The 24,179-nt window shown below is 38.3% G+C and overlaps 1 protein-coding gene across 1 annotated transcript in view; it reads left to right on the top strand.

Annotated features, from left to right (window-relative positions):
• Positions 1–24,179, top strand: part of LOC126237220 (uncharacterized) — a 547,235-nt gene that overhangs the window by 156,073 nt on the left and 366,983 nt on the right. Inside the window, exon 4 of the mRNA XM_049947107.1 lies at positions 13,924–14,062. Coding sequence (XP_049803064.1) covers positions 13,924–14,062 — 139 coding nt within the window. The remainder of the gene's footprint in view (positions 1–13,923; positions 14,063–24,179) is intronic.

Here is a 24,179-nt window from a genome sequence, read left to right as displayed (position 1 = left end):
GCTCCATCATCACTTAATTCATCCAGGTAAATATCTCCCTTCATATCTGAAGATGACATACTGGTGCACAGTGCACACAACTTCATCAAATTCTGGACCACTCTTCTTCAGCCATTTACTAACTGAGCATCATCCGCTTCACATGTTGCAGGTGGTGCTGCTCTGATCATCTTCAAAAGAATCTCTAAGAGGGATAGCTTCAGAATCTTCTCCTGGGCTACTTGCTGGATTTTTGTGACTTCTTCTCTGTTTCTTTGTAACCTTTTTCTGCATCTTTATCAAATTTTTACTGGGAGTCTCTAATTTTCCTTCTCCCTTTGTTCTCTTATTGTGGAGGGCTTCAATGAAAGAGTCCTTTACTGCATCCTTATCATATGTCCTTGAATGAAGATGGAGAATTTCAACAACATTGATTGGATGTATGCTGCACATTCTGAAACCTGCAATTAGGTTTGTGCCTAATATAACCATTAGTCTTCTTAACAGAAATGGTAAATGCTGTTTCTGGAAGAATGTCTTTGAAGCCTGCTGTTTTTCCACTCTGTAAGAATCTGTCTCCAGGTTGATTTCATGGGCTCAATGACAGAAACATCCAATGGCTGTGTAATGTGGGTACTGTTCACTGGCAGACAGATGAATGAAACGTCATTCTCACTATAGAGCCCTACAATATAGGTTGTAAAATGTGAGAATAAATCATCACAGATTACTACTTTCTTCCCTTCCAGGTTTCCCAATTTCAGTAGCATCAGCCTGGTGAACAAATGTCAAACCATCCACTAGGGAAAATTGGGTAAAAATAGCCACTGGGCCTATTTTCTGTTCATGTAGACTGCAAACAAATGCAGGCAAGATTTCTCCCTTGTCACAGCCAGCAAACATTACTGATATGTGGCACTTGGAGGAATTACAAATGTTTATTGACTATTTTGAATCTCTTTTAGCAAATTTTTTCTTTTTCCTAGGATTATCAATGATATTGGTTTCATCAAAGTACCATTTAGTGCTTGCTGGCATATCTTTCAGTTCAACATGCTAATGTTCAGTATATTCTCTGCTCATCAACAGCAGCTCTACTCACTTTAATGTTGGTTGCAAAGTATACACAAAGTTCAGGGTGGTGTTGGGTGACACCCAAGAGCCATTCTTGGCCTGGGCAATTATCTTTGAATCTAGTGACCTTACATTCCTGTCTGGCAATGTATGACTTTACTATCATTTGAAGTTCAATGGGAGTGACAGGAACCAAAATTCACTCAGTTATGAAACATCTATAACAGGCTGTGATTCTTCTTCATTAGTAAAAATCTGTGGGAACACTGAACAGGAATTAACTTCTTTTTTTAATTTCAGTTTATTAATTAAGGTTCTTCTTAGGGTATTAAAAAGTGTTTTACCTTTCCTCTGTGATATCTCCTTCCTGCTAATGGCGTGTAGGCATTTCTCCAGAGTTCTGGGCTATAATCACAGTATTACCTACTTCAGACAGTTCTCTTGTGCTTCCATATCTTTTCACCAATCTTCTGTTGTACTTCTGTATCTTTTCACTAATCTGAAACAGATAAAAAACATTTTGCACTGCCAAGAGCACATTATTGTGGTAAACTAACTTAGAAATATCTGTAGGTGTGTAAGAAATGCACCTTGGAGATATTTTCTCCACTTTTGTTGTGGTACAAAGTTTTCCTGAACTAAGAAATTTTATAACCTACACAAGTAAACATACAGTGCCACATACAATATTCCAGGAAAAGAAAATCTACAATACTCTTCAGCTGCTACACATTCTGAGTAATTAAAGTAATGTTGACTAACCTTCACAGTTACAAGTTTTCCCTATGACAAACAACCAATTTCCCAGCTTAATTTTTTACACAGTTGAGCATGTCTTTAGTTAGGTGTCTGTGAAAAATTCAATGGTCAGCAATCAAACAGGCAAGCAAGGCTGTAACTAAAAGTGATGCAGTTCATAGAAAAAGTAGTTCATAGATATTCAATATGGAGTGTAGCATCTGTGAACTAACAAATCTCTCTCTCCACTTTAAAAAAAAAAATAGAGTTATGGTTGACCCTATAGAGCACAGTAATCCCAAATGACAATATGTGAAATTGCTTTTATTGGTTGCTAAGTCCTGTGATTTGATTGATTTATTGATTTACTGATCCATTTTCATCTACAGCTGCACAATGTGCAAGAGATATTTGGATTTTTTTGTTAATATTAACAGTTTTACATATAATATACCTTTGTACATAATAACACACATTAATATATCAATTAATGATGAATACATAAATAAATGTTGTTACACTATATACAGAGAGATAAAGTATAAATGTTCATCTGAATGAGACTACATTGGGTAAGCACACAAAAATTTAGTTTTGTAGGTATTCATTTACTGCGTAAAAGCAGTGATCAACCAAGTACGACTTCAGTTTAGATTTGAAGTGACCAACGTTTTGTATGTGTTTAATGGTATCTGGTAAGACATTGTATAGTCTGATACTAGGATGGATAAGGCTGTTTTGAAATAACTTTGTGTTAGCTCTTAGAACATGTACATCCAATTTTTGTCTTGTATCATAGCTGTGTATTGTGTGATTTTGAGTGATGAGTGGTATTTTTGTATGTAAGTTTTGCTTTAAATACATTATATTTTCAAGTATATATATGCAAGGAAGTGGCAGGATCATCCTTTTTTGAAACAATGGTCTACAAGATTTGCGATTATCTACCCCTTCCATTATTCTTATAATTTTTTTTTTTTAATGTTTTGATGGCATCTCCAGAATTTCTCCAGAACATAATCCCATACCGGACGTGAGAGTGTACAACCGCATAATATACACACTGAAGGGTGTTGTAGCTGGTTCAATTTTTTAATGTACGCAGCACAAAACAAGAAGTACTTAATTTTTTGTTCATTTGCTCAATATGTGCTTTCCATTTCAAGTTGTCTTGTAGATGAAGTCCAAGAAATTTGGTACAGGCTGTTTTGGCAATTGTCTGTCCGTATAGCTCTAGATTTGGTGATATCAGATTTTTTGTTTGTGTTGTGTGTATATCCATAGCTACAGTTTTTTCAGTGTTTATTATTAAGTCATTGTCATCAAGTAAAATTAGATGTCCTGGGTGATACTTTTGAGACTGGATCTGCTGATGTCTTTAGTGGGTCTCCTGTAGGTTCTGCTTCTGGTTTCCAGTGCCCAGTTCCTCTTGTTGTATCTTGAATATCTTCAGGGCTGGAACTTGGTTCTGCTGCTTTTTTTGGGTTGGATGCCTTTGACGGTATCACAGTCAGGTTTAGTTGATGGTAGTTTTGTTTCGCAGTGTCTTCTTTGAGTGATGAAGGTGTAGTACAGTTCTTTTTTGCACCTCCTCATTTATCTTTCATAACTATCGAGTTGGATAAGTCCGTTTCTGCTGCTGATTTTTTCTTGTGTTTTCACTGTCATATTTGCTGAAAGGTCTTCACATTGTATGTATGTTAGAGCCGGTATTTGCAGATTGGCACCTACTGTTAGTTGTAAATGTCTACATAATTTCTCTTTGCCTTCCATTCGCAAGTGAAGTCCATGCTTTGTATAATCGCTTCTACTGAGGAATGTATTGACGTCCTCTACCATTACATGCTCATAATTTTTTGCTGTCCTCATTGAGAATTCGTTTGCAGCATAGATTCTGTTGTTCAGTTTTGGTACATCGTATCTGTACGGAATTGTGCAAAGATAACTTTTGTGTAGATTGTCTTATGAAGGGAATCTGTTAAGGCACATTTGAAATTTCTTTAGGATGTCGTCCGTCCCACCTAGAATGATGACACTTTCATTTTTCGTATATTCTTTCGTCTTCCCGTCTATGTTACAAACCACATCCTTTAACTGTGCGTTAGGTTTTATTACAGAAGAGATGAAGTATTTTTGATTTTGAGAACTGTTCATAATTTTTGCACAGTGACGACCATGATTGTCAGAAAGAATTAATACGTCCTGTCTCTTGTTATCACTGTGTATCATTTTTTGGGGCACTGGTTGATTGCTTTTTTTACAGTTTTCATTTGTATTAACGCTGTTGGTTTTGTCAGAGCACTTCATAACACAAGCACTTGAGTCCTTCGCTGTATTATTTTAGCTTCTGATCCATTCACGCCGCTTTTCTGTCTCACTATTTACAGTTTTGTCGGTTTTGTTTTGATTGGTGCACTCGATTTCAGATAACCTAACAGTTCGGTATTATCATTTCGAAGTTTCGTTAAATCATTCTTTAAAGTGTTAATCGCTGTTTGCATGCTTATGATACACTCTTTTCAATGTTCAATGTCTGTTACACATTTGTTACATGGAATATTTTCACTTTCAACGGCTGTATTTCCGCGTGGTAGAACATTGCGCACATCACAACCGTGAGCCATTTCATTTGACTTCATATACACTCCTGGAAATGGAAAAAAGAACACATTGACATCGGTGTGTCAGACCCACCATACTTGCTCCGGACACTGCGAGAGGGCTGTACAAGCAATGATCACACGCACGGCACAGCGGACACACCAGGAACCGCGGTGTTGGCCGTCGAATGGCGCTAGCTGCGCAGCATTTGTGCGCCGCCGCCGTCAGTGTCAGCCAGTTTGCCGTGGCATACGGAGCTCCATCGCAGTCTTTAACACTGGTAGCATGCCGCGACAGCGTGGACGTGAACCGTATGTGCAGTTGACGGACTTTGAGCGAGGGCGTATAGTGGGCATGCGGGAGGCCGGGTGGACGTACCGCCGAATTGCTCAACACGTGGGGCGTGAGGTCTCCACAGTACATCGATGTTGTCGCCAGTGGTCGGCGGAAGGTGCACGTGCCCGTCGACCTGGGACCGGACCGCAGCGACGCACGGATGCACGCCAAGACCGTAGGATCCTACGCAGTGCCGTAGGGGACCGCACCGCCACTTCCCAGCAAATTAGGGACACTGTTGCTCCTGGGCTATCGGCGAGGACCATTCGCAACCGTCTCCATGAAGCTGGGCTACGGTCCCGCACACCGTTAGGCCGTCTTCCGCTCACGCCCCAACATCGTGCAGCCCGCCTCCAGTGGCGTCACGACAGGCGTGAATGGAGGGACGAATGGAGATGTGTCGTCTTCAGCGATGAGAGTCGCTTCTGCCTTGGTGCCAATGATGGTCGTATGCGTGTTTGGCGCCGTGCAGGTGAGCGCCACAATCAGGACTGCATACGACCGAGGCACACAGGGCCAACACCCGGCATCATGGTGTGGGGAGCGATCTCCTACACTGGCCGTACACCACTGGTGATCGTCGAGGGGACACTGAATAGTGCACGGTACATCCAAACCGTCATCGAACCCATCGTTCTACCATTCCTAGACCGGCAAGGGAACTTGCTGTTCCAACAGGACAATGCACGTCCGCATGTATCCCGTGCCACCCAACGTGCTCTAGAAGGTGTAAGTCAACTACCCTGGCCAGCAAGATCTCCGGATCTGTCCCCCATTGAGCATGTTTGGGTCTGGATGAAGCGTCGTCTCACGCGGTCTGCACGTCCAGCACGAACGCTGGTCCAACTGAGGCGCCAGGTGGAAATGGCATGGCAAGCCGTTCCACAGGACTACATCCAGCATCTCTACGATCGTCTCCATGGGAGAATAGCAGCCTGCATTGCTGCGAAAGGTGGATATACACTGTACTAGTGCCGACATTGTGCATGCTCTGTTGCCTGTGTCTATGTGCCTGTGGTTCTGTCAGTGTGATCATGTGATGTATCTGACCCCAGGAATGTGTCAATAAAGTTTCCCCTTCCTGGGACAATGAATTCACGGTGTTCTTATTTCAATTTCCAGGAGTGTACATACCAGTAGTTCACTATTTCTAGACCGAATTTCCGGACACTTGAGTTATAATATCACGCACAATGCATCAGTTGTCATGTTTTGCTCAGTTTGATTGTTTTCCACATTTAAAACTAACTGGAAGAGTGCAGAAAGTTGAAATAAGTAGTTCTCGTAACATGCAAAGATCAGCACATTCCTCAAACTGGGAACTATCACGAATGGGGTTCCACAAGGGTCAGTCTTGGGTCCTTTGTTGTTCTTATTATATATTAATGACTTGCCATTCTATATTCATGAAGAGGCAAAGTTAGTTCTCTTTGCTGATGATACAAGTATAATAATCACACCTGACAAACAAGAATTAACTGATGAAATTGTCAATACTGTCTTTCAGAAAATTACTAAGTGGTTCCTTGTAAACGGACTCTCACTGAATTTTGATAAGACACAGTACATACAGTTCCGTACAGTGAATGGTATGACGCCATTAATAAATATAGACCTTAATCAGAAGCATATAGCTAAGGTAGAATATTCCAAATTTTTAGGTGTGTCCATTGATGAGAGATTAAATTGGAAGAAACACATTGATGATCTGCTGAAACGTTTGAGATCAGCTACTTATGCAATAAGGGTCATTGCAAATTTTGGTGATAAACATCTTAGTAAATTAGCTTACTACGCCTATTTTCACTCATTGCTTTCATATGGTATCATATTTTGGGGTAATTCATCACTGAGGAATAAAGTATTTATTGCACAAAAGCGTGTAATCAGAATAATAGCTGGAGTCCACCCAAGATCATCCTGCAGACATTTATTTAAGGATCTAGGGATATTCACAGTAGCTTCTCAGTATATATACTCTCTTATGAAATTTGTTATTAACAACCAAACCCAATTCAAAAGTAATAGCAGTGTGCATAACTACAATACTAGGAGAAAGGATGATCTTCACTATTCAAGATTAAATCTAACTTTGGCACAGAAAGGGGTGAATTATACTGGCACTAAAGTCTTTGGTCACTTACCAAATAGTATCAAAAGTCTGATAGATAACCAACAAGTATTTAAGAAGAAATTAAAAGAATTTCTGAATGACAACTCCTTCTACTCCATAGAGGAATTTTTAGATATAAATTAAGAAAAAAATATTAAAAAAAAATAAAAATAAAAAATAAAGAAAAACAAAAAACACAATAAAATAAAGTTGTTATATTAACTTAAGTATGTTGTTAAATTAACCTAATTATGTCATGTATTGGAAAATTCGACTCGTTCCACATCATTACGAAATATCGTATTCATGATCCATGGAACTAGTATTAATCTAATCTAATCTAATCTAAAACATCTGCTGTTCCCATGCTCCTCCCCGCTGGAACATGTAACTTCTTACGTCTTTTCTTTTCTCTTGGCTTTGTCTCCTCTTGCCTTCTTTTCTGCAGCTCCTGAAGAGATGATTCTCCAATGTGGTCTGCCATATCACCCATATTGTTTTCTAGATTAGCTTTAGGAAGTCTTGACAAAACAGCTTGTTTTTTAGTGGAAAAATTCCTGTTTTGCGGAAACCAGACTTCAGATTTTTTTCTATGTTCGATTCCATGGCTTCCACAAGCTGCTTTAACAGACCGTGAAACTGATCCTTGGGAACAGATGAGCATCTGCTTCCACAAGATGTCATCTTCCACGAAGAAAGTATTTCCCTCCAATGGCCTTTCAAAGGGCGGAAAAATGCTACATCTAGAGGTTGCAGAAGGTGGGTTGTGTTTGGTGGGAGGGCTATAAATTTGATTTCGTTGTCCTCACACTGACGTAGCCCTTCCAAATTGATGTGGGAGCTCAAATTATCTCCTATCAATACTTTGACACCCGTTTGTTTCTTCAAAATAGGCAACATGAGAGAAATGGACCAGTCTTCAAAAACCTGGTGATCAAACCACTCAGATTTGGTTCTATTATATCTACACTCATTTGGTCCATTCTCAGTCCAAGTGGACCAAATCTTTTCTGCTTTATAATTAATATATAAAGGTGCTAGATTCCCTGCAGCATTCCCACGAAATATCAACGATGTGGGAGCTTTTGAAGAGTTTCGAATTTGCTCTGGATACTTGCATCCTCGCCGTGTGATGACCTTTTTGTTTCCTGGGTCATCAACGAGATTGGTTTCATCATAGTTCCAAATTTGTTGTGGAGGTACACCAGCAATCTCCTTCTCAAGATTCGAAAAGAATTCCTTAATTACATTTTCGTCAGTTGAAGCCCTTGAATAGGTAATATTTTTGGCAGTTCTTAGTGAAATGAAACCTTTGTGACATTTCATAAAGGATTCGGCCCAATCTCTGCCAGGAAAATTTTTTTTCGCCCTGTCCTATCCAGATAGCTCTTAGCAATGCAGCGAAGATCAAAACAGGTAATTGGAAATCCATATGTAGACATGGGAACCGCATGTACTGCAAATTCCATTTCCCTGCTGTTGCAACTGGAACATTTCGGGCCTCTTTTGGTTTCAGCCACAGTGTGTTCTTATGAATGTTGTACCTGAGAAGAACAGATAAATTAATATTATGCATTGTAATAACATCTTTTCATAGTAATTCCGTTTATGAGTAAGTTACTGACCTGCAGGAAGTTTCTCTCAGTGATAGCTGTTTCTCCAAAACTTGTTTGACAGCTTCTGCCAGAGTTTCCTCAGTATAATTGCTGTAAGAACGACTCCCAATCCTTCTCACATATTTCCTCAGCATGCTGGACTGTTAATATAGTTGGCTCAACTGACAATAAACTGGGAAAAACATAAAATGTTAGAAAAAAACATTGTGAGGTGACTTTGTGACAATCTGTATTTGTCACATAGTCACCCCATCAACCTTCGAAATTTTGGTTATGTCTGCACAACTTTACACCAAAAGAATATATTTAAGTTCTTTAAACATTAAATGATTGCCAACAAACATGGTTATTAATATAATTACCTGTAGAAACACAAGCAAGTCAGTTGAACGTTGTGCAATACAAAGTTAGCAGGTTTCCTCCTGGGAAGAAAAACACACGTTTCAACTAAACCACTGTAGCAGCCATGACAGTTCGTGTAGAAGTGCAAATGATGACCAACAGATAGCAGCACTTGCTAGGCTCTGACAGAATCGCCCATAGCCCTGTGGCAAGCGCAGAAATGGCGCAATATTTAAACTCCTCGAAAAAGTTCACATGTCACAATGTCACCCCGGCAGTCACAAAGTCACCCCCACTTACAGTGGTTTATATGCAGTCACTCATCACATTAAACATGTTAGGTACAAGTCTGAATATTATGGTCTTAGGGGCCCAACAAATGAATGGATTCATTCAGTTCTTACTAACTGCAATAAAATAGCAAACATAAGGTATGTAGATGTAAAAATACAAATAGTCTCAGAACACTTGTCAGAGGAACACTCCATCAACATGGAGTACCTCAAGGGTCAGTAATGGAACCTTTTCTGGTCCTGGTTTATGTGGATGACCTAAATATACTTGATGACTGACATAAAACAGTTTGCTGATCACACAACATTATTAGTAAAGGCACCTAAAAATGATGATGTCCAACTTGTAGTAAACTGTTTCAAGTCACCTCAGTAAATGGTTTAAATAAATCGGTTCACAATACAAAACAAGAAAACAGTATCAATAAATTTCCACAACTTTCAAAATAACTTCTTGTATCAAAAATAACATTCTCTCAAGAAAACTATAAAATTATGAAACAGAATTTATGGGAAATATAAGTATTGCCCATAGACACATATAAAAATACATACCTGCATAACTAATAGTTCCTTCCTGAGGGAGGATGGAGGGATGGTTTTGGAAAGGTTAAAAAGGAAGGTAAGGTCACTCAGACCCCCAGGATGGGAGGGACCCACCTGTTAAAATTCATCTTGCATTACACTGATGTCACCAGTAAATCAACCCACTGTGAATAAAGAGAGAAGGAAATTTCTTAACATATGGACACAAACTAACCTACATTGGGACAACATACAGACTACACAAGCTCCAAGCTGAGTACAGGCTGTTGTCTTTCAAAGACCCTAGAAAGATGTACAAACAATCAGTCACTAATGAGTGCTTACTATGCATATTTTAATCTGCATCCGAAATATGGTCTTGTATTCTGGGGAAATTCTTCAGCAGCCCTGGTTGATGATGGACAATCCAAAAACTGCTAAGTCTTCTACCAATGAGTTCTCATTGTACTCAAGAACTAACTGTGGTTCTTGGTTTCCTGTCCTTGCTTCTCATTGTCAGTAATGGTTACTCAGTTCTCGTTTCTTAGTTCTCACTTCTTGGTTCTCAATTCTAAGTTCTTATTTTTTGGTTTTTATTTCTTCGTTCTCACTTCTCATTATTCAGTTCTTGATCATGTATTCATTTGTCTTGACAAAAACAAGACCAGAGTTCTTAGATTTGTATTTGTATTTATTTTGTACTCAGTGCCTTTTACTACATCATTGCCCTTTTGGTTAATCAAATTAGAAATTTAAAGTTAATATATATCAAAAGCGTATAATGTATTTTTAACAGCAATAACATAGAATTATGGAACAAAATATTCCATTAACTTGGAAAAATGATTGTGGAAATACAAGTGGCTAAAATATTTTGCAAGCACATTGTGATGAAAATAATGAAGTTGTGTAAGAACTGTAAGGGAAACAGAATAATCTGAACACTGCACCTAGAAGGTATAGCATACATCCTCCTTTTAACTGTACAACGGGTCGCATCTACTGCAGTATATGGGCAACAAATGTTAACGAGCAAGAATTGGAAACGGAATGTCTGTGTTTAACAGAATACTTGAAAATTATTCATAGTAAAAATAGGGAACTATTGGCACAATGGAAATATATCACCTTTTGAAAGAAAACAAAATTGAAGACACATTTCCAAATGTAGAAGTCACATTGAGAATCTTTTTAACGTGATGGTAACCAAGTGCAGTGCGGAAAGCTCCTTCTCCAAATAGAAAAGAATAAAAGATGAATTAAGAAGTACGATGTTTCCAGAGAGATTGACCAGCTTATCGTTGATGTCCATAGAATGTGATATGCTCAAAAATATAGATTCTGAAGAAGTGATTAACGATTTCGCCCATCTCAAATCTAGAAGGTACCTCTTCAATCAATAGATTTTTAAGCACTAACCTGTCAATCCTAAACGAGTTACAATTGTGGATTATATTATCTAGAACCTCGCTTACCTACTTTCTTTGTCTATTCTAACAAAATAGTGCTCTGCCAAGGTCATAGGGGCCTCATTAGCCTGATGTGCCCAGGGTCTCCAATAGGTTAAAGACGGTTCTGGACACCTCAGTCACCTGCAGCTAAGAGCCAGCTGCCATCAGTGGTCAAAATGCTCTTTATATGTCCATGATCCAGCCAGTAATCTGTGCGTGTTACCAGTCTGTGCCAGTCAACGAGCCTGTATCCGTGTTTCATTTGTACCTGTCAGTCTGTACCTGTCAATAAGTCTCATATGTTTCAAGAAACTGTATTGAACTATCTACGTTATGCTGTCACACCATGACGAAATAAGTAGTTTGTTGGTTTCTCATTGCCGTGTTTCTTATTGTGTTTGGAGGCAGAACACAAGTGGCAATGAGTCTGTTTCTCACATGTATTCATTCTTGCACCTGTTCTCTCTCTCCATGTCTGCTGTATAGTGCAAGTGGAGATAAGTCAAACTTTCATATGCTTTGCTATTGAAGGTTCATGTGTCACGTTTATGACTGTTTTCATCACTTCTGCAGCTATGGCAACTTCTTCTAGTAACCTGCAACCACTTCTTGGCCACAGTGACAGTCCAAGCTCCGCTATCTCACAGTGTACTGTCACAGTGTTCCGCTACCCAATGATTCTGCTGCAGCTTGGCAAACCTCTGACCGTGGCTCTGCTTCCACTTCACTGCTTTTTGGGGTTGGCAAACTTCTGACAGCTCTGCCTCCTTTTTGTCACAAATTTGGGCGACGGGCATGGACACTAGTAACACTTTGTTTTTGTCATGCCTTCTTTCTCCTTATTTTAGTCGTTCTGTTGGCTGGCCTCCTTTTCGGATCCATCCTCCCATGACCCATTGTTCTGTTGTTCTGTTTGTTGGCCTCCTTTTCAGGAATGACCTCCCTGTTCTGTTCGTTGGCCACTATTTCTGGACCTATCTCCTCCTTCTGTCAATAAGCCCCCCTTTTTGGGCCCGGCTTCACACTCCTACGCCATCATGTGTTGTCTGTTGTTTTCTTCACATCATATGTGCACCCATGTCTTCTGTCACCTTTTTCCTTGTGTAGCAATCCATCACATCAGTCTCTGTGTCATTGGTTCAGGATGCCATCCTTGGCCTAGCACCTGACAACATTGTTCATCAGTGCACCCTTTCCTGTTGGGATCCATCCTTGAACACTGTTTTCTGCTCTTTACAGTCAGTGGGAGGGAGGGGGGACGGCACTGTTGCTGTTCGTTGAACACATTGGCGTGTAGCAACAAGCCGCCAAGGTGAAGAAGAAGCTACTGCAATCCCAGTCAGGAAACCTGGCCGTAATGGACAGCTCCATCGACAGCAACAAGCGTGGAGGCACTTCTACCTTGCTCTTCTTGCTTCCTGCAACATGAGTGAATTGCGTATTGACACCAGAGTAGCTGTTTTCACTCCTCAACTTTCGGAGCAGTTTCCTGTTCTGGGTCACAGCCTGACACAGTCTCCCTTCAGTACTCAACAATGTTTTTTCTCCCTTAGCCAGCACCAGAATCCTTATTGTCTTTGCTGAACCTTCCGTAGACACTTTTGGTTGTTGGTCGTTTGATGTGGCCAGATCGTACAAGATTCGCAAGAGGCACTATCACAGCTCCCAGTTATCGTTGCCAACTTTCCTTCCGTCCGAGTTAAAGTTTAACCCGATGCTCCATACATGAATCGTTCATATTGTAGGCTACAACATTTATAAACAAGCTGTTTAATGTAACGAGATGTAAGCCTTTTCCATTACCCTCCTGATTTTCGGGTGTGATAGTTGATGTTTACAAATCAATTGTGAGTCACAGATTCGAATATTCTCGCATGTGTGGGACCCAAGGTTCTTTCGTAGGGTGGACCCCATAACAGATGGGCCTACATGGATATCTAACGTATGGTCACGGTAGAGCGTCAGGAAAGTGAAAGATTGCATTAGCAGACGCTTGGAGAAAGATAATTATCGCGCGAAAACCTATTCACAGAGTTTCAAGAACCAGGATTCAGTATAAAATTTAAGAATTTACTTCACCCCCTACGTATTGCTACCATAAAAACCCTGAAGACAAGATCAGACTAACTGCATCACACGCACAGGTATTTCAGTACCCATTCTTCCAGCACTCCGTTCGAAATTGATACGGGAAGAAACGCCATTTTAAGTACCCCTTACAATGTACAGCTACTAGCATAGCCAACATCACAGTGGGCTATGCTAGTAGTGTAAGTACAGCGAACGACTCCTGAAAACCCACGCCAAATAAGCATCTGCTCTTGGTCTCCTAAATCGACAGCCACATAAACAGCGAATTTCAATGTATTTAATTTCGTTCTACGTCTTACATCGTGCCACCTAAGAATAACAATTCATATTTTTAATGAAGTACACACCAAAGCAAAAGAATTAATTTTTAGCTATGAGACCATCCAATACGCATATTTAAATATCATATATTTTCCCTAAAGTTTTATAATTTTTTCGCAAAACTGGTAGACCGCTACCAACTGTCGAAATATACAAGATGTTCATAAAAGCCTATATTCATGTGACATATTTGAGTATTTACGTACCCATGTTTCGTTGTAATGAGCCAAAATAGCATTTATGAAGCCTTGAAATCACAACAGTTAAATTAATATAGGTACACATGCTGATAATTTATGACTGTCGCTTGTCTAATTGCTTGGATTTATCTTTAGCACACCAAAGATAGTATGTTGTGAAGATCGAAGGAGTGACGTATTGTTGTGTGTGTGTAAAGTGTAAGGATACGTAAAGTGTAAGGTGTTTGTTTATAACTATTACAGGACTGCAACGGTGACGGAATAACGAACTGTGATGATTATGCGATGATCCACTACAACGGTGCAGCAAATTGTGAGCGGCCGGTGGAGGGCAGTAAATTCTATGACCGATACCTCACATGTCGGCCTCCAGCAGCAGATGGTAAAATTAAAACGTTATACTGATTTGAAACAGTTTGCAACTGCTTCTTCTGCTCTGTATATTTTATGTTGTGTGCTTCGCATTTAATGATTTCGGAGCTGAAGAATTTGGACTATCAACGCCTGTTTCTGAGTAGAGGGGGGCGGGGCTCAATAAGAAAGATAGTTTCCAAATGTGATGTAGGAATAGCTACAGTACTTTTACAGTTTCAAAGTTGTTTACTGAAATAGAGAAACTTGGGGGAGTGCTTACTTGGGAAGAAAGTTGAGAACACATTTGTGGGTGCCACTCATTTCCATGGAAAACTACTAAAGTGACGGTTCCAAAACGACGCTTCTGTATTTCCCTTTCTCTCTCTATTTTCAAAAAACAGTTTTGATGGCAAAGTAAAAGTGATAACTGCATTATTTCACATGAGGCAGCATCGTAAAAAATATTTTCTCTTGTTTTAATTGTTCGTTCTATAGCGTGACAAACTAATAGTAGTGTTGCATTTAAACGTATCTTTACAGTTCCTCCATATAGTGGCTGCTGTACTTGCTGACCACAAATTTGATGTTTGGTGTCCAATCTAGCATCCCGTAATTTTATTGAAAACATCTTTCTCGTGTGATACAAGTTATTAAAGCTACTGTCCTTAATTTATTTATTCAGTAGTTCATCCATGTCTGACAAATAGTTGACAACACCTAAATTGCTCATGCTGAATGTTTGTATATCTGGATCAGAATAATAAAGCAGATGACAGCTATTTATGCACAGGTCAGCTGCCATAGCAACAACTAATCAGAACTTGAGTTTGGTTTAACATTCTGCCCTGAGCATAGTTTTCATATTGTTCTGCTACCTTGGCTGCCAGTCACCAGTCAGCTGCACAAAACGGTTCTGGTCTGTAGCATAATTATTGTGTCGTGATTTGCTATCATTTGCTTTGTTTCTCTGTTCAGTTCGTTTCTTTTACAAAATTCATGAAGCTAACTGAGAAATTGGAACTGCACAGCTGTTGATTGTGTGAAAATGCCAAACTGACATCTTCCTCATCATACTCAGCGGGGTCATTCCATGTCAAGGGAACCATGGGTCCCCACTCGACCATCTCCAAATCTAATGAAATTTGGCATGGAGGTTCTATATGGTCTTTGGTGGCTACATACCAAATTTCAGTTCAGTATCCTCAATGGTTGAATTCTTAGGGGATTTTAAAGAGAGGCTACTCACCTCCACATCATGTATGAGGGTGCAAATGTGCCAACTTTGCTAGGCTTTTTTAAAAGGTCTAGCAAACATCTGGTCATTTGCTGTAATATACACAGGCAACTTTTTATACTGAACCACACGATGGCAAAAATTAGGGATTTAGCCGTACCTAAATATAGATACAAGCCTCTGAAGTGGCTAAAAAATCACTCACACCTTTCTGAGAACCATGGTCTGACCAACCCCTACGTACTACTTTTCTTGTAATCAATCACACCAAAACTTCAGAGGGTTATTCATATCTATTATGTCTCTATATCAACCAAATTTAACTAACATTGGATGCCCAGACGAAAAGATATGCATCTGCAAAGTTGGCCAAAATTTTCTACTTGCAATTTTTTTTTTTTTTTGGGGGGGGGGGGGCAATATCCCAACTGTCTCTTCTTCAATCCCTTTTTTTCTTTTTACAGCTGGAAAAAAGCATGCTTTAAGCTTTCAAAGAAATATTGGTTAATTCCTGGATCTTTCAGTTTGACAAGTAAGAAAAAGTTTCAGAAGTTGTTATTTTAGCAGTTTGAGAAGGTTGAAAAGTCAAATATTTTGCTTATTAAGTCCCATATTTAATTATTTTTATTCAGGTGTATAAGTCAGTTTCAAATATTAATTTAACACATGAAGTAAAAACAAGTATAGTACAAAACACAGCAATTTGCAGAACAAAAATACTAGAGAGTCAGTTCCATTTTTGGTTAAGTACTTATACAATTTTGTCAATGACAGATTGTGGATAACTGTATTGTCTTCTTGGTTATGCTGCTGTTGCTGCTGATGATGATGATGGGGCTTCTGAAGTCGTGAAGATATGTTGCTCAGGAATCCAGCAAGTATCTTCAGCAGACGGCCAGTGGAAGGAACAGGCATGACAGTGTGGGTGCATAAAGCTGATGAGGATGTCTTTGTTGTTCATCTGAAACTTCACATGTGTCCAATCCCCCAAACATTGCCATACATACAAGTAACATACTGTCCTGGTTATAAACTTGGAATTGAGACTGCTGGAATTTCTTCATCTGCTTTGAAGGTGTCAACTATGAATGCTGTTGCATCATTGGAAACTGCTTACTCTGAGCTGATTACAATTAATTGTTTTTCTCTTGTTCCAGATACTGTATGTCCCATGGTAAACCTTGTTTCTTGATCTGGGTGCAATTTTTCAATTTCTTCTTTTGGTACATAAAAAAGCTTTACGCCTGGAATACTATCATCACAGAATTTGAATAAATCATATGGAATCAATATTTTGTTATCTAAGGCCCTCTGTAGACTAGCACAGGCCGCAAATCCTTTTGCTGTTCCCCCAATGTCATCACAAGGCAATTTACCGTGGCTTGTTAAAAAAAAATTCCATTTGGCAGTGATGACAAAATCCTTTTCATGCAGGCATAAATTGATGAAATTTTTGAAATTCTTATATGGAGCAGCTGAATCATCACTAAAGTAATAAATGTTCTTAATGTTTTCAGTCTTTGTCTTTAAATATGCTATGAACTTTATTTGAAAGTCATGGACAGCAATGGTATTATGACAGAACAGTCACTGACCATACGAATGCTTATACTCTGACATTCTTTGCCATTGAAATAGACATGATGTGGACGAAATGTGGCCTGACTATTCTCCCAATGGAATCCTTGCACAGTGTCCTGAATGACAAATGAATAATTCTAAGCAAACTCTGTCAATATAATCAATTCATTTTCTGCGAGATTTCTTTTTAGCTGCATAAGATATAAATTTTGGTGTTCTGACACAAAGTGATGGCTTCGTAAACTGGTAATTTTAAAAATCAATGCCTCCATGAAATCTTCAAGAGTTCTCTGGCAAGTCTCCTATGTGTCTCTGCCAGCATGGACCCATTGCTTGTATTCCATTGTTTCTTCATGGCCATAGTCTTTAAAAGTGTCTCCAAGAAAAAGCCTCTAGTCACATTTTTCCTGGACATTCCTCACAATGTTGGAGCATACAATTTTGTCATTCCAAACTGCATACAGTTTTTTTCATTAATTCCTTATAGTCATCTTCAGTGGATGTTGCTGAAGCCCACATTAATTTGACATTTTGGTGAATTGCACATACACATACTGAATGTGATCCAGAAGCACCAGCTGTACTACACCATTTTGACCTGAGCTCACAAAATTTTGAGAAGCTTAGTTCATTTCCATATTGCTTACAATAAGCAATGAACATTTATTTAAGGCTACAAAGGAGTAGGTGTTTCTCCTTGTGCTGCAACACAATCCTTTTTGCCTGGGCATTAAAGAGAAAACTCGTCATCTTCAAAGAAAGTGAGGAAATTTGGTTTTATTTCATCAACGAGATTTTTTCCCCTTATTGGTTTGCAGGTGTTGCCAAAATCCCATCTTGCATCTTTAGTTTCCTAGCCTTCTTCACCATCTTAGTGGAAACAGCAAATTCTTTAGCCATTTTTTCAGTGGGGCAGCTATTTGGGGACAGGGTCAAAATTTGAACTTTACTACTACTGCTTGAAGTCTGAAGTTGGGAATACGGAAACGTCCATCTTCTTTGACCCATGACGTCACAAATATGGCGGAAACGACCATAAACCACGATTCCAATATGGCACATACAAAGTCGTTACATACACATTATGGGGACAAAAATACATCAAAAAACAAATACACACACTTTCCACAAAAAGCCTAATGACACTAACAGGACAAGCACGGAAAATGGGGTGTTTTTGGGTGGGGGCAAACTAAATATAAACAAATTTAGACACCTGCGCCCATACAAAACCACACAAAAGGATGAAAAAAAACGACATCACAAAACTCCCCAAATACCACTAAACACAATATCATCTGGAATCAGACACTTCCCTTGACCTATATAGCTCAACAGCAGCTTCCGATCCCATAAATTAGGATCAAACACTTCCCTTGGCCTATATAGCTCTAAAACATCTCCCAATACCAACATACACAGCCACACATTGGGATCGAACACTTCCCTTGACCTGCGCAGTGTTAATTTTATCTGTCGTATCCATTCCTGAACAAAAACAACACCCGATTAATGTTACTATAATTACCACACGACGTACAGTGAACTACACTAAATTAACCTTCACACAGAATCGTTAACTCACTGAAACAAATTCCACTACAAACACAGCCGACACTTGAACAATTCTTGATAGTGAGCAAAAGCAAACTGAGCCCATTACACCACACAAACAAAAACCCTGAACATACCACCAGAGAGCACAACAAACCACAACACGACGACATCTACAAACGCGCCACACTCACAAACCAAACTCCGCGCCGTTGTGATGTCACACACAACAACACCGTTATGTCACGGGTCAAAGCCAACACGTGGGATCGGACGCTTCTGTCGACCCCTGAAGCTTAAGTTGTTGAGTTAAGATGTCCATACTTTCACATTTATGGAACTCTTCCATTTGTATATGAGCAATAATTACTTGGCTCACACCCGCAGCTGTGGCAATTACCTTAGTGATCCTGCCTTGGGCTTTCAGACCTTTGCACTGTATATATCCCATTGAATCCCTTTCACTGATCTGTTCAAGTTTTATTAATGATTCTCCAAGTGATTGATAATGAAGTGTTAGCGGTAAAGCAAGAATCAGCAACACTCATATCTTCAGTGGATGGTGATTCTTGCTTATCCTGGGGGGGGGGGGGGGGGGGTGATTCTTTTTGGCCTTTCATGTCTACAGTTGGTACAAATTTTTTTCTGACCAGGTTTAAAAACTTCATTGGTCAGTAACTTCAACCTATCAGACATTGCAGTGTTAACTGGTGTTCAAGCCTTCTTGGTTATATGTTTTTCTTTACCAAATGGGTTGCAGAAATTCTACAGAAATTGAAATTTTGTTGTCAACAAGGCATTCTGGTATGAACAAGTTTTGGCGTCTTCAGTAAAACCAAGTCCAGACCTACACTGAAGAAGCTGCTTGTCAATTGGTGACGTTTCCTTAACTGATTGTAGTTCCCTTCTGCCATGATAGAATGGTGATTACTACAGACAATATTCAATGTTTTTTTTACATAAAATATGCATATTGGACCATCAAAACATATTGTTTTACTACTTACCTTCAGCTACAACAATGATTACTGATTACTCAAACACTCAGTACTCAACACTTAGACTATACAGTGTCAACATCAAAGATTACACTGCACAAAAGACTGGAACTGTGAAAATTGCCAATAATGGAAGCAGCAATTGAAAGTGGTGATTCAGCAATGTATATCGCTGCTGTGAGGGTAGAGCCTTAAAAAACTATTGCTGGTTTAAAATACCAATGGAAACTGAGTGACAATGCATTGTAGGGTTAAACCCTTCTAAAGCAGCATAGCATTCCATTATGGTCTCCTAGATTTTATAATCTACAGGGCACTTTCTGAGGTTTTATTATATTTATATTCTACACTGTAAAATAATGTAAAAATACTTCTTATTAGCATAGTTACTTTCCCTAAACCACAGGAAAATTTTATTCTGTTAAAAGACACTACAAATACACATTTTTTATTTACAACTTCAGATTGTATTAATTTTTGCGTTTATCAGTAATCCATTTTCCCTGCTTTTGATAGGTATTCTTACTCATCAATATGCAAGATCCAGAAATTAAACAATATAGTTTCGAAAGCTTGAAGGATGCTCTATCTAGCTGTGGCAAGAAAGAAAAGGATTGAAGAAGACACAGTTGAGACATTGCCCCCCAAAAATACCCTAAAATTTGCAAGTAGAAGATTTTGGCCAACTTTGCAGATGCATATCTTTTCATCTGGGCATCCAGTGCTGATTAAATTTGATTGATATGTAGACATCATAGGTAGGAATAGCCATCTCAAGTTTTGGCGTGATTGGCTCATACAAAAAGTAGCAGTGGTCGGTCAGAATAGCACAACGAATTTTTTAGCCACTTTAGAGGCTTGTACCTATATTTAGGTACAGCTAAATCCCTAATTTTTGCCATAGTGTGATTCAGCATAAAAAGTTGTCTATGTATACTAAAGCAAATGACAAAATGTTTGCTAGAACTTTTAAAAAAGCCTAGTAAAGTTGGCACATTTGCACCTTCGTACATGGTGCGGAGGTGAGTAGCCTCTCTTTAAAATCCTCTAAGAATTCAACCACTCAGGATACTGATCTGAAATTTGGTATATAACCATCAAAGACCATATAGAACCTTCAGACCAAATTTAATTTGATTTGGAGATGGTCAAGTGAGGACACTTTCTAATATTGATCCCTTTGACGTGGAATGACCAGCTGTCAATCACCTTCATCATCATCATTTATTGGTCCAGTCTGAACCATTACATACTTAAATAGTGTATTGTGAATATATAACAAGTTGAAATTGAGAGAAAGAGAGAACAAAGACAAATTTCACTTTACAAATTAGTCATAAATTACAAGTAGCACACAACACAATTTAAATGGTAGAAATTATTACAGATTCAGTTCACAAAAGCTGTCGTGATTTTTTTCCAAGAATTCTTTTATTGAGTAAAACTAATGTAATGTCGTTTTTAATGGTATTTTTATAACACTGCACTTTAAATCACTTGGTAGGCTGTTGAATTATTTAATTCTTATCTTTGTTTCTGATGTAATATTGTTCTAGGCTGAGACTCATGGATATTACTGATATTTTTATGTTGTAACTATGGATATGTTGTTATGATCCAGTTGTAAAATTTGCATAGCTTTTCCCCTATTTAAAAATGTAAAAAGGCATCTGATCAAGGGCTTGGAGCAACTTTCATCTCATTGACCTCCTGCATGTATCACCTTGTCCTTTTTCTTAATGTCTATATTTCTTCAGGGAATCAAGAATTTCCAAAATAGAAAGAAAAGAAAAAGGGAAACCAAGTAGTCTGAAAGCCAGAGATTCAATAATTTATTTTTCAATTTGTGTGTCTGTGGCAGCATAGCTCCAGCTATCCTAATTTCAGCAGCCGGTAAGTAAATGCTCCTCTCCCACCAGAAATGCCATTAACAATTTTTTTTCCATCACAGTAAGGTAAACAAGAGCTTTCACTGTAATTTTCTTGCCAAGTCCAGCAATACAGTGAAAAACTATAGTCATAATTCTTAAGAAATTCTGAAGTTTAGCCCAGTGTCCACATTTGTCAGTATACTTTCAAAATGTTTGCAATTGACTTTGCAGTTATGGTGAAGAAGGTAAGTAAGTTAGCACCCCAGTTTCCTTCATAAATACTGTATATATAACAAATTAATGATGTTTCAGTTTTTTTGTTGTGCAATGAAAACTTTCACTATAACAACACAACACCATCAGAAAGTGAGTTGTGTGGCTAAACTACTTATTAGCTTATTGTGACTGTATCTGGGTAACAGAAAATTGGTTTTCTGCTATAACCAAGTTAAACTCCAGTTCAGTTAAACTGAATATGAACAGAAAATGATTTTAGCTCACATGTCTCCTCTGCAATATTGTGATGATTGTCAGGTTAATCTTTGTTTTTCACACAAAATTTATAGTGAAAGAACATCATTCAGCTGAGTACTTTTAACTCTTGTGAGCAACTGTCTGAGTAAAACTTTGCAAGATCCTCTTGTGGTTCCAAACCTGTGTAAAAGTTTCTCTGCTTAGCTATGAGTCTGTAGAAAGTGGTGTAGTTGATGTACAATATAACTGGTCATACCTTCCCAGTGGAGACTGAGCAAGTTAAATCTTTCCAGTATTACCTCAATGAATTGATGTGTGTTGGATTTCTTTCTACTTGTTTTCTGTGATTCTCTTGTTTATGTTATCCCTCGAAGCACTTCTTGTAGCACATTGGATTCCTTAGAAGATGTAACAAGGCAACCTGTGACTATAAGTGAAATGCAGCTAGCTAATCCACTTGAAGTAGGTCCCTGGATCCCATTAGAGTGCATTTATTAGTGAACACCGTAAAACAGTCACAATTAAATCATCTGAAACGTTTCATCTTAAAAAAAAAAATTAAACTCAAGATGATGATGATAATAATAATAATAATAATAATAATAATAATTTTATTGTCTTTAAGCCATTACAGCAATAGACAAAGTCATACATATAATACAATACAGTACAGTACATGCTATAGAAGGACAGAATTGTTAAGAACTTTACAGTTTAATATCACAGGTCATGAAATCCTTTACATTGTAGAATGGGTTTACAACTAACCAGTCATAAAGTGTTTGTTTGTATTGTTGCTCTGGTAAATTTTGTATACCTTGTGGAAGTTTGTTAAATAATTTGTGGCCCATAAGTTCATAACTGTTAACTGATTTTGACAGTCTGTGGTAGGGCGTATAGATAGAGCTGTTTGTCCTAGTGCTGTAACAATGTATATTTGCCCTACGTTTTACTTTAGGTAAGTTCTTTTTTGTGTAGATTAAAACATAATAAATATATAGGTTTATTACTGTCATGATTTTTTGTTGAGTAAACAAAGGTTTACAATGAGCCTTGTATGGTGAGCCTGTAATTATCCTAATAGCTTTCTTTTGCAGCAATAGTATATCATGCACACAAGTGGAGTTTCCCCATAAAATAATGACATAGGATATGATGCTTTGGAAAAATGAGTAGTAAGATACTCTAACATAATTTTTAGGTACACAGTGCATTAATCGCCTTAACAAATAGATTATCCTAGACAATTTACCGCTAATATACTTAATATGTGGATTCCAAGAAAGTTTATCATCCAAATATACCCCCAAAAATTTAACACAACTAGGATCATCTGATGGAAACTTGTCTTTTAAACTAAATACCATCTGCTGGGTTTTCCTTTCATTAAGCAAGAACCCATTTGCTTTAAACCAGAGTGAAGCTTGCTCAATTGTCTCTGTAACACATGTTTTACGGCTGTTAAGATCATTACTGCTGTTCAGAAACGTATCATCAGCATAGAGTACTGTTCTGGATTTGATAAATGATGGCAGGTCATTTATCATTATTAGGAAAAGGAAAGGGCCCAGCACGGATCCCTGCGGAACACCTACCTCAACTTGTTCTATACTGGACATTTCTTTCCCAACACAGACGGCTTGCTTACGGTTTTGTAAATATGATCTTAATAGCTTAAGGCTGTTACCTTTAACACCATAAAAGTCCATTTTTTTGAGTAGTAGTGTATGTTCTACACAGTCAAAGGCTTTGCTTAGGTCACAAAAAGTCACTTGGGCAAAGCATTTATCTTCAAATACTTGATGGATGTATTTAACAACATTGTCTATGGCATCAATGGTTGACAGGTTTTTCCTAAAGCCATACTGTGATCCACTTATTAATCCTATGTTATCAAAGTAAACAGATAATTGTTGGTAAATTATGCATTCTAGAACTTTTGAGAAAACTGGGACTATGGATATTCGCCTGTAACTTGAGACAGAATTTTTATCTCCTTTTTATGTACTGGAACTACCCTAGACAGTTTAAGCTCGTAAGGGAAAAACCCTCCAGTATACACTTGTTTATACAATATGTTAGGGGGTACACTATACAGTCCATTACTTTCTTAAGCATGTTACAAGACAGGTCATATATGTCTACACTGTCTGATGATTTTAACTGCTTCACTATTCTTAACACAAAACCAGGTGAGACCTCAGAAAAATTGAAGGTACTTGTGTTTGTTGATGACCTAGCAATATTTTTTGACAGTAACTGGGATGAGCTGATTTCAGGTTTAATTATAGCACTTCCTACTTCCTCAACTGATTTAATAAAAAAGTCATTAAATTCCTGGGGAGAGATACTAATTTTGTCACTTCTTTTATCTTTGGCGACACTATTTATTAGAGTCCATGCTGCTTTGCACTTATTGGTGGATTTCTCAAT

This window comes from Schistocerca nitens, chromosome 2 (genome assembly GCF_023898315.1).
Source record: "Schistocerca nitens isolate TAMUIC-IGC-003100 chromosome 2, iqSchNite1.1, whole genome shotgun sequence".
Taxonomy (NCBI): Eukaryota; Metazoa; Arthropoda; class Insecta; order Orthoptera; family Acrididae; genus Schistocerca; species Schistocerca nitens.
This window is presented reverse-complemented; position numbering and strand designations above follow the sequence as displayed.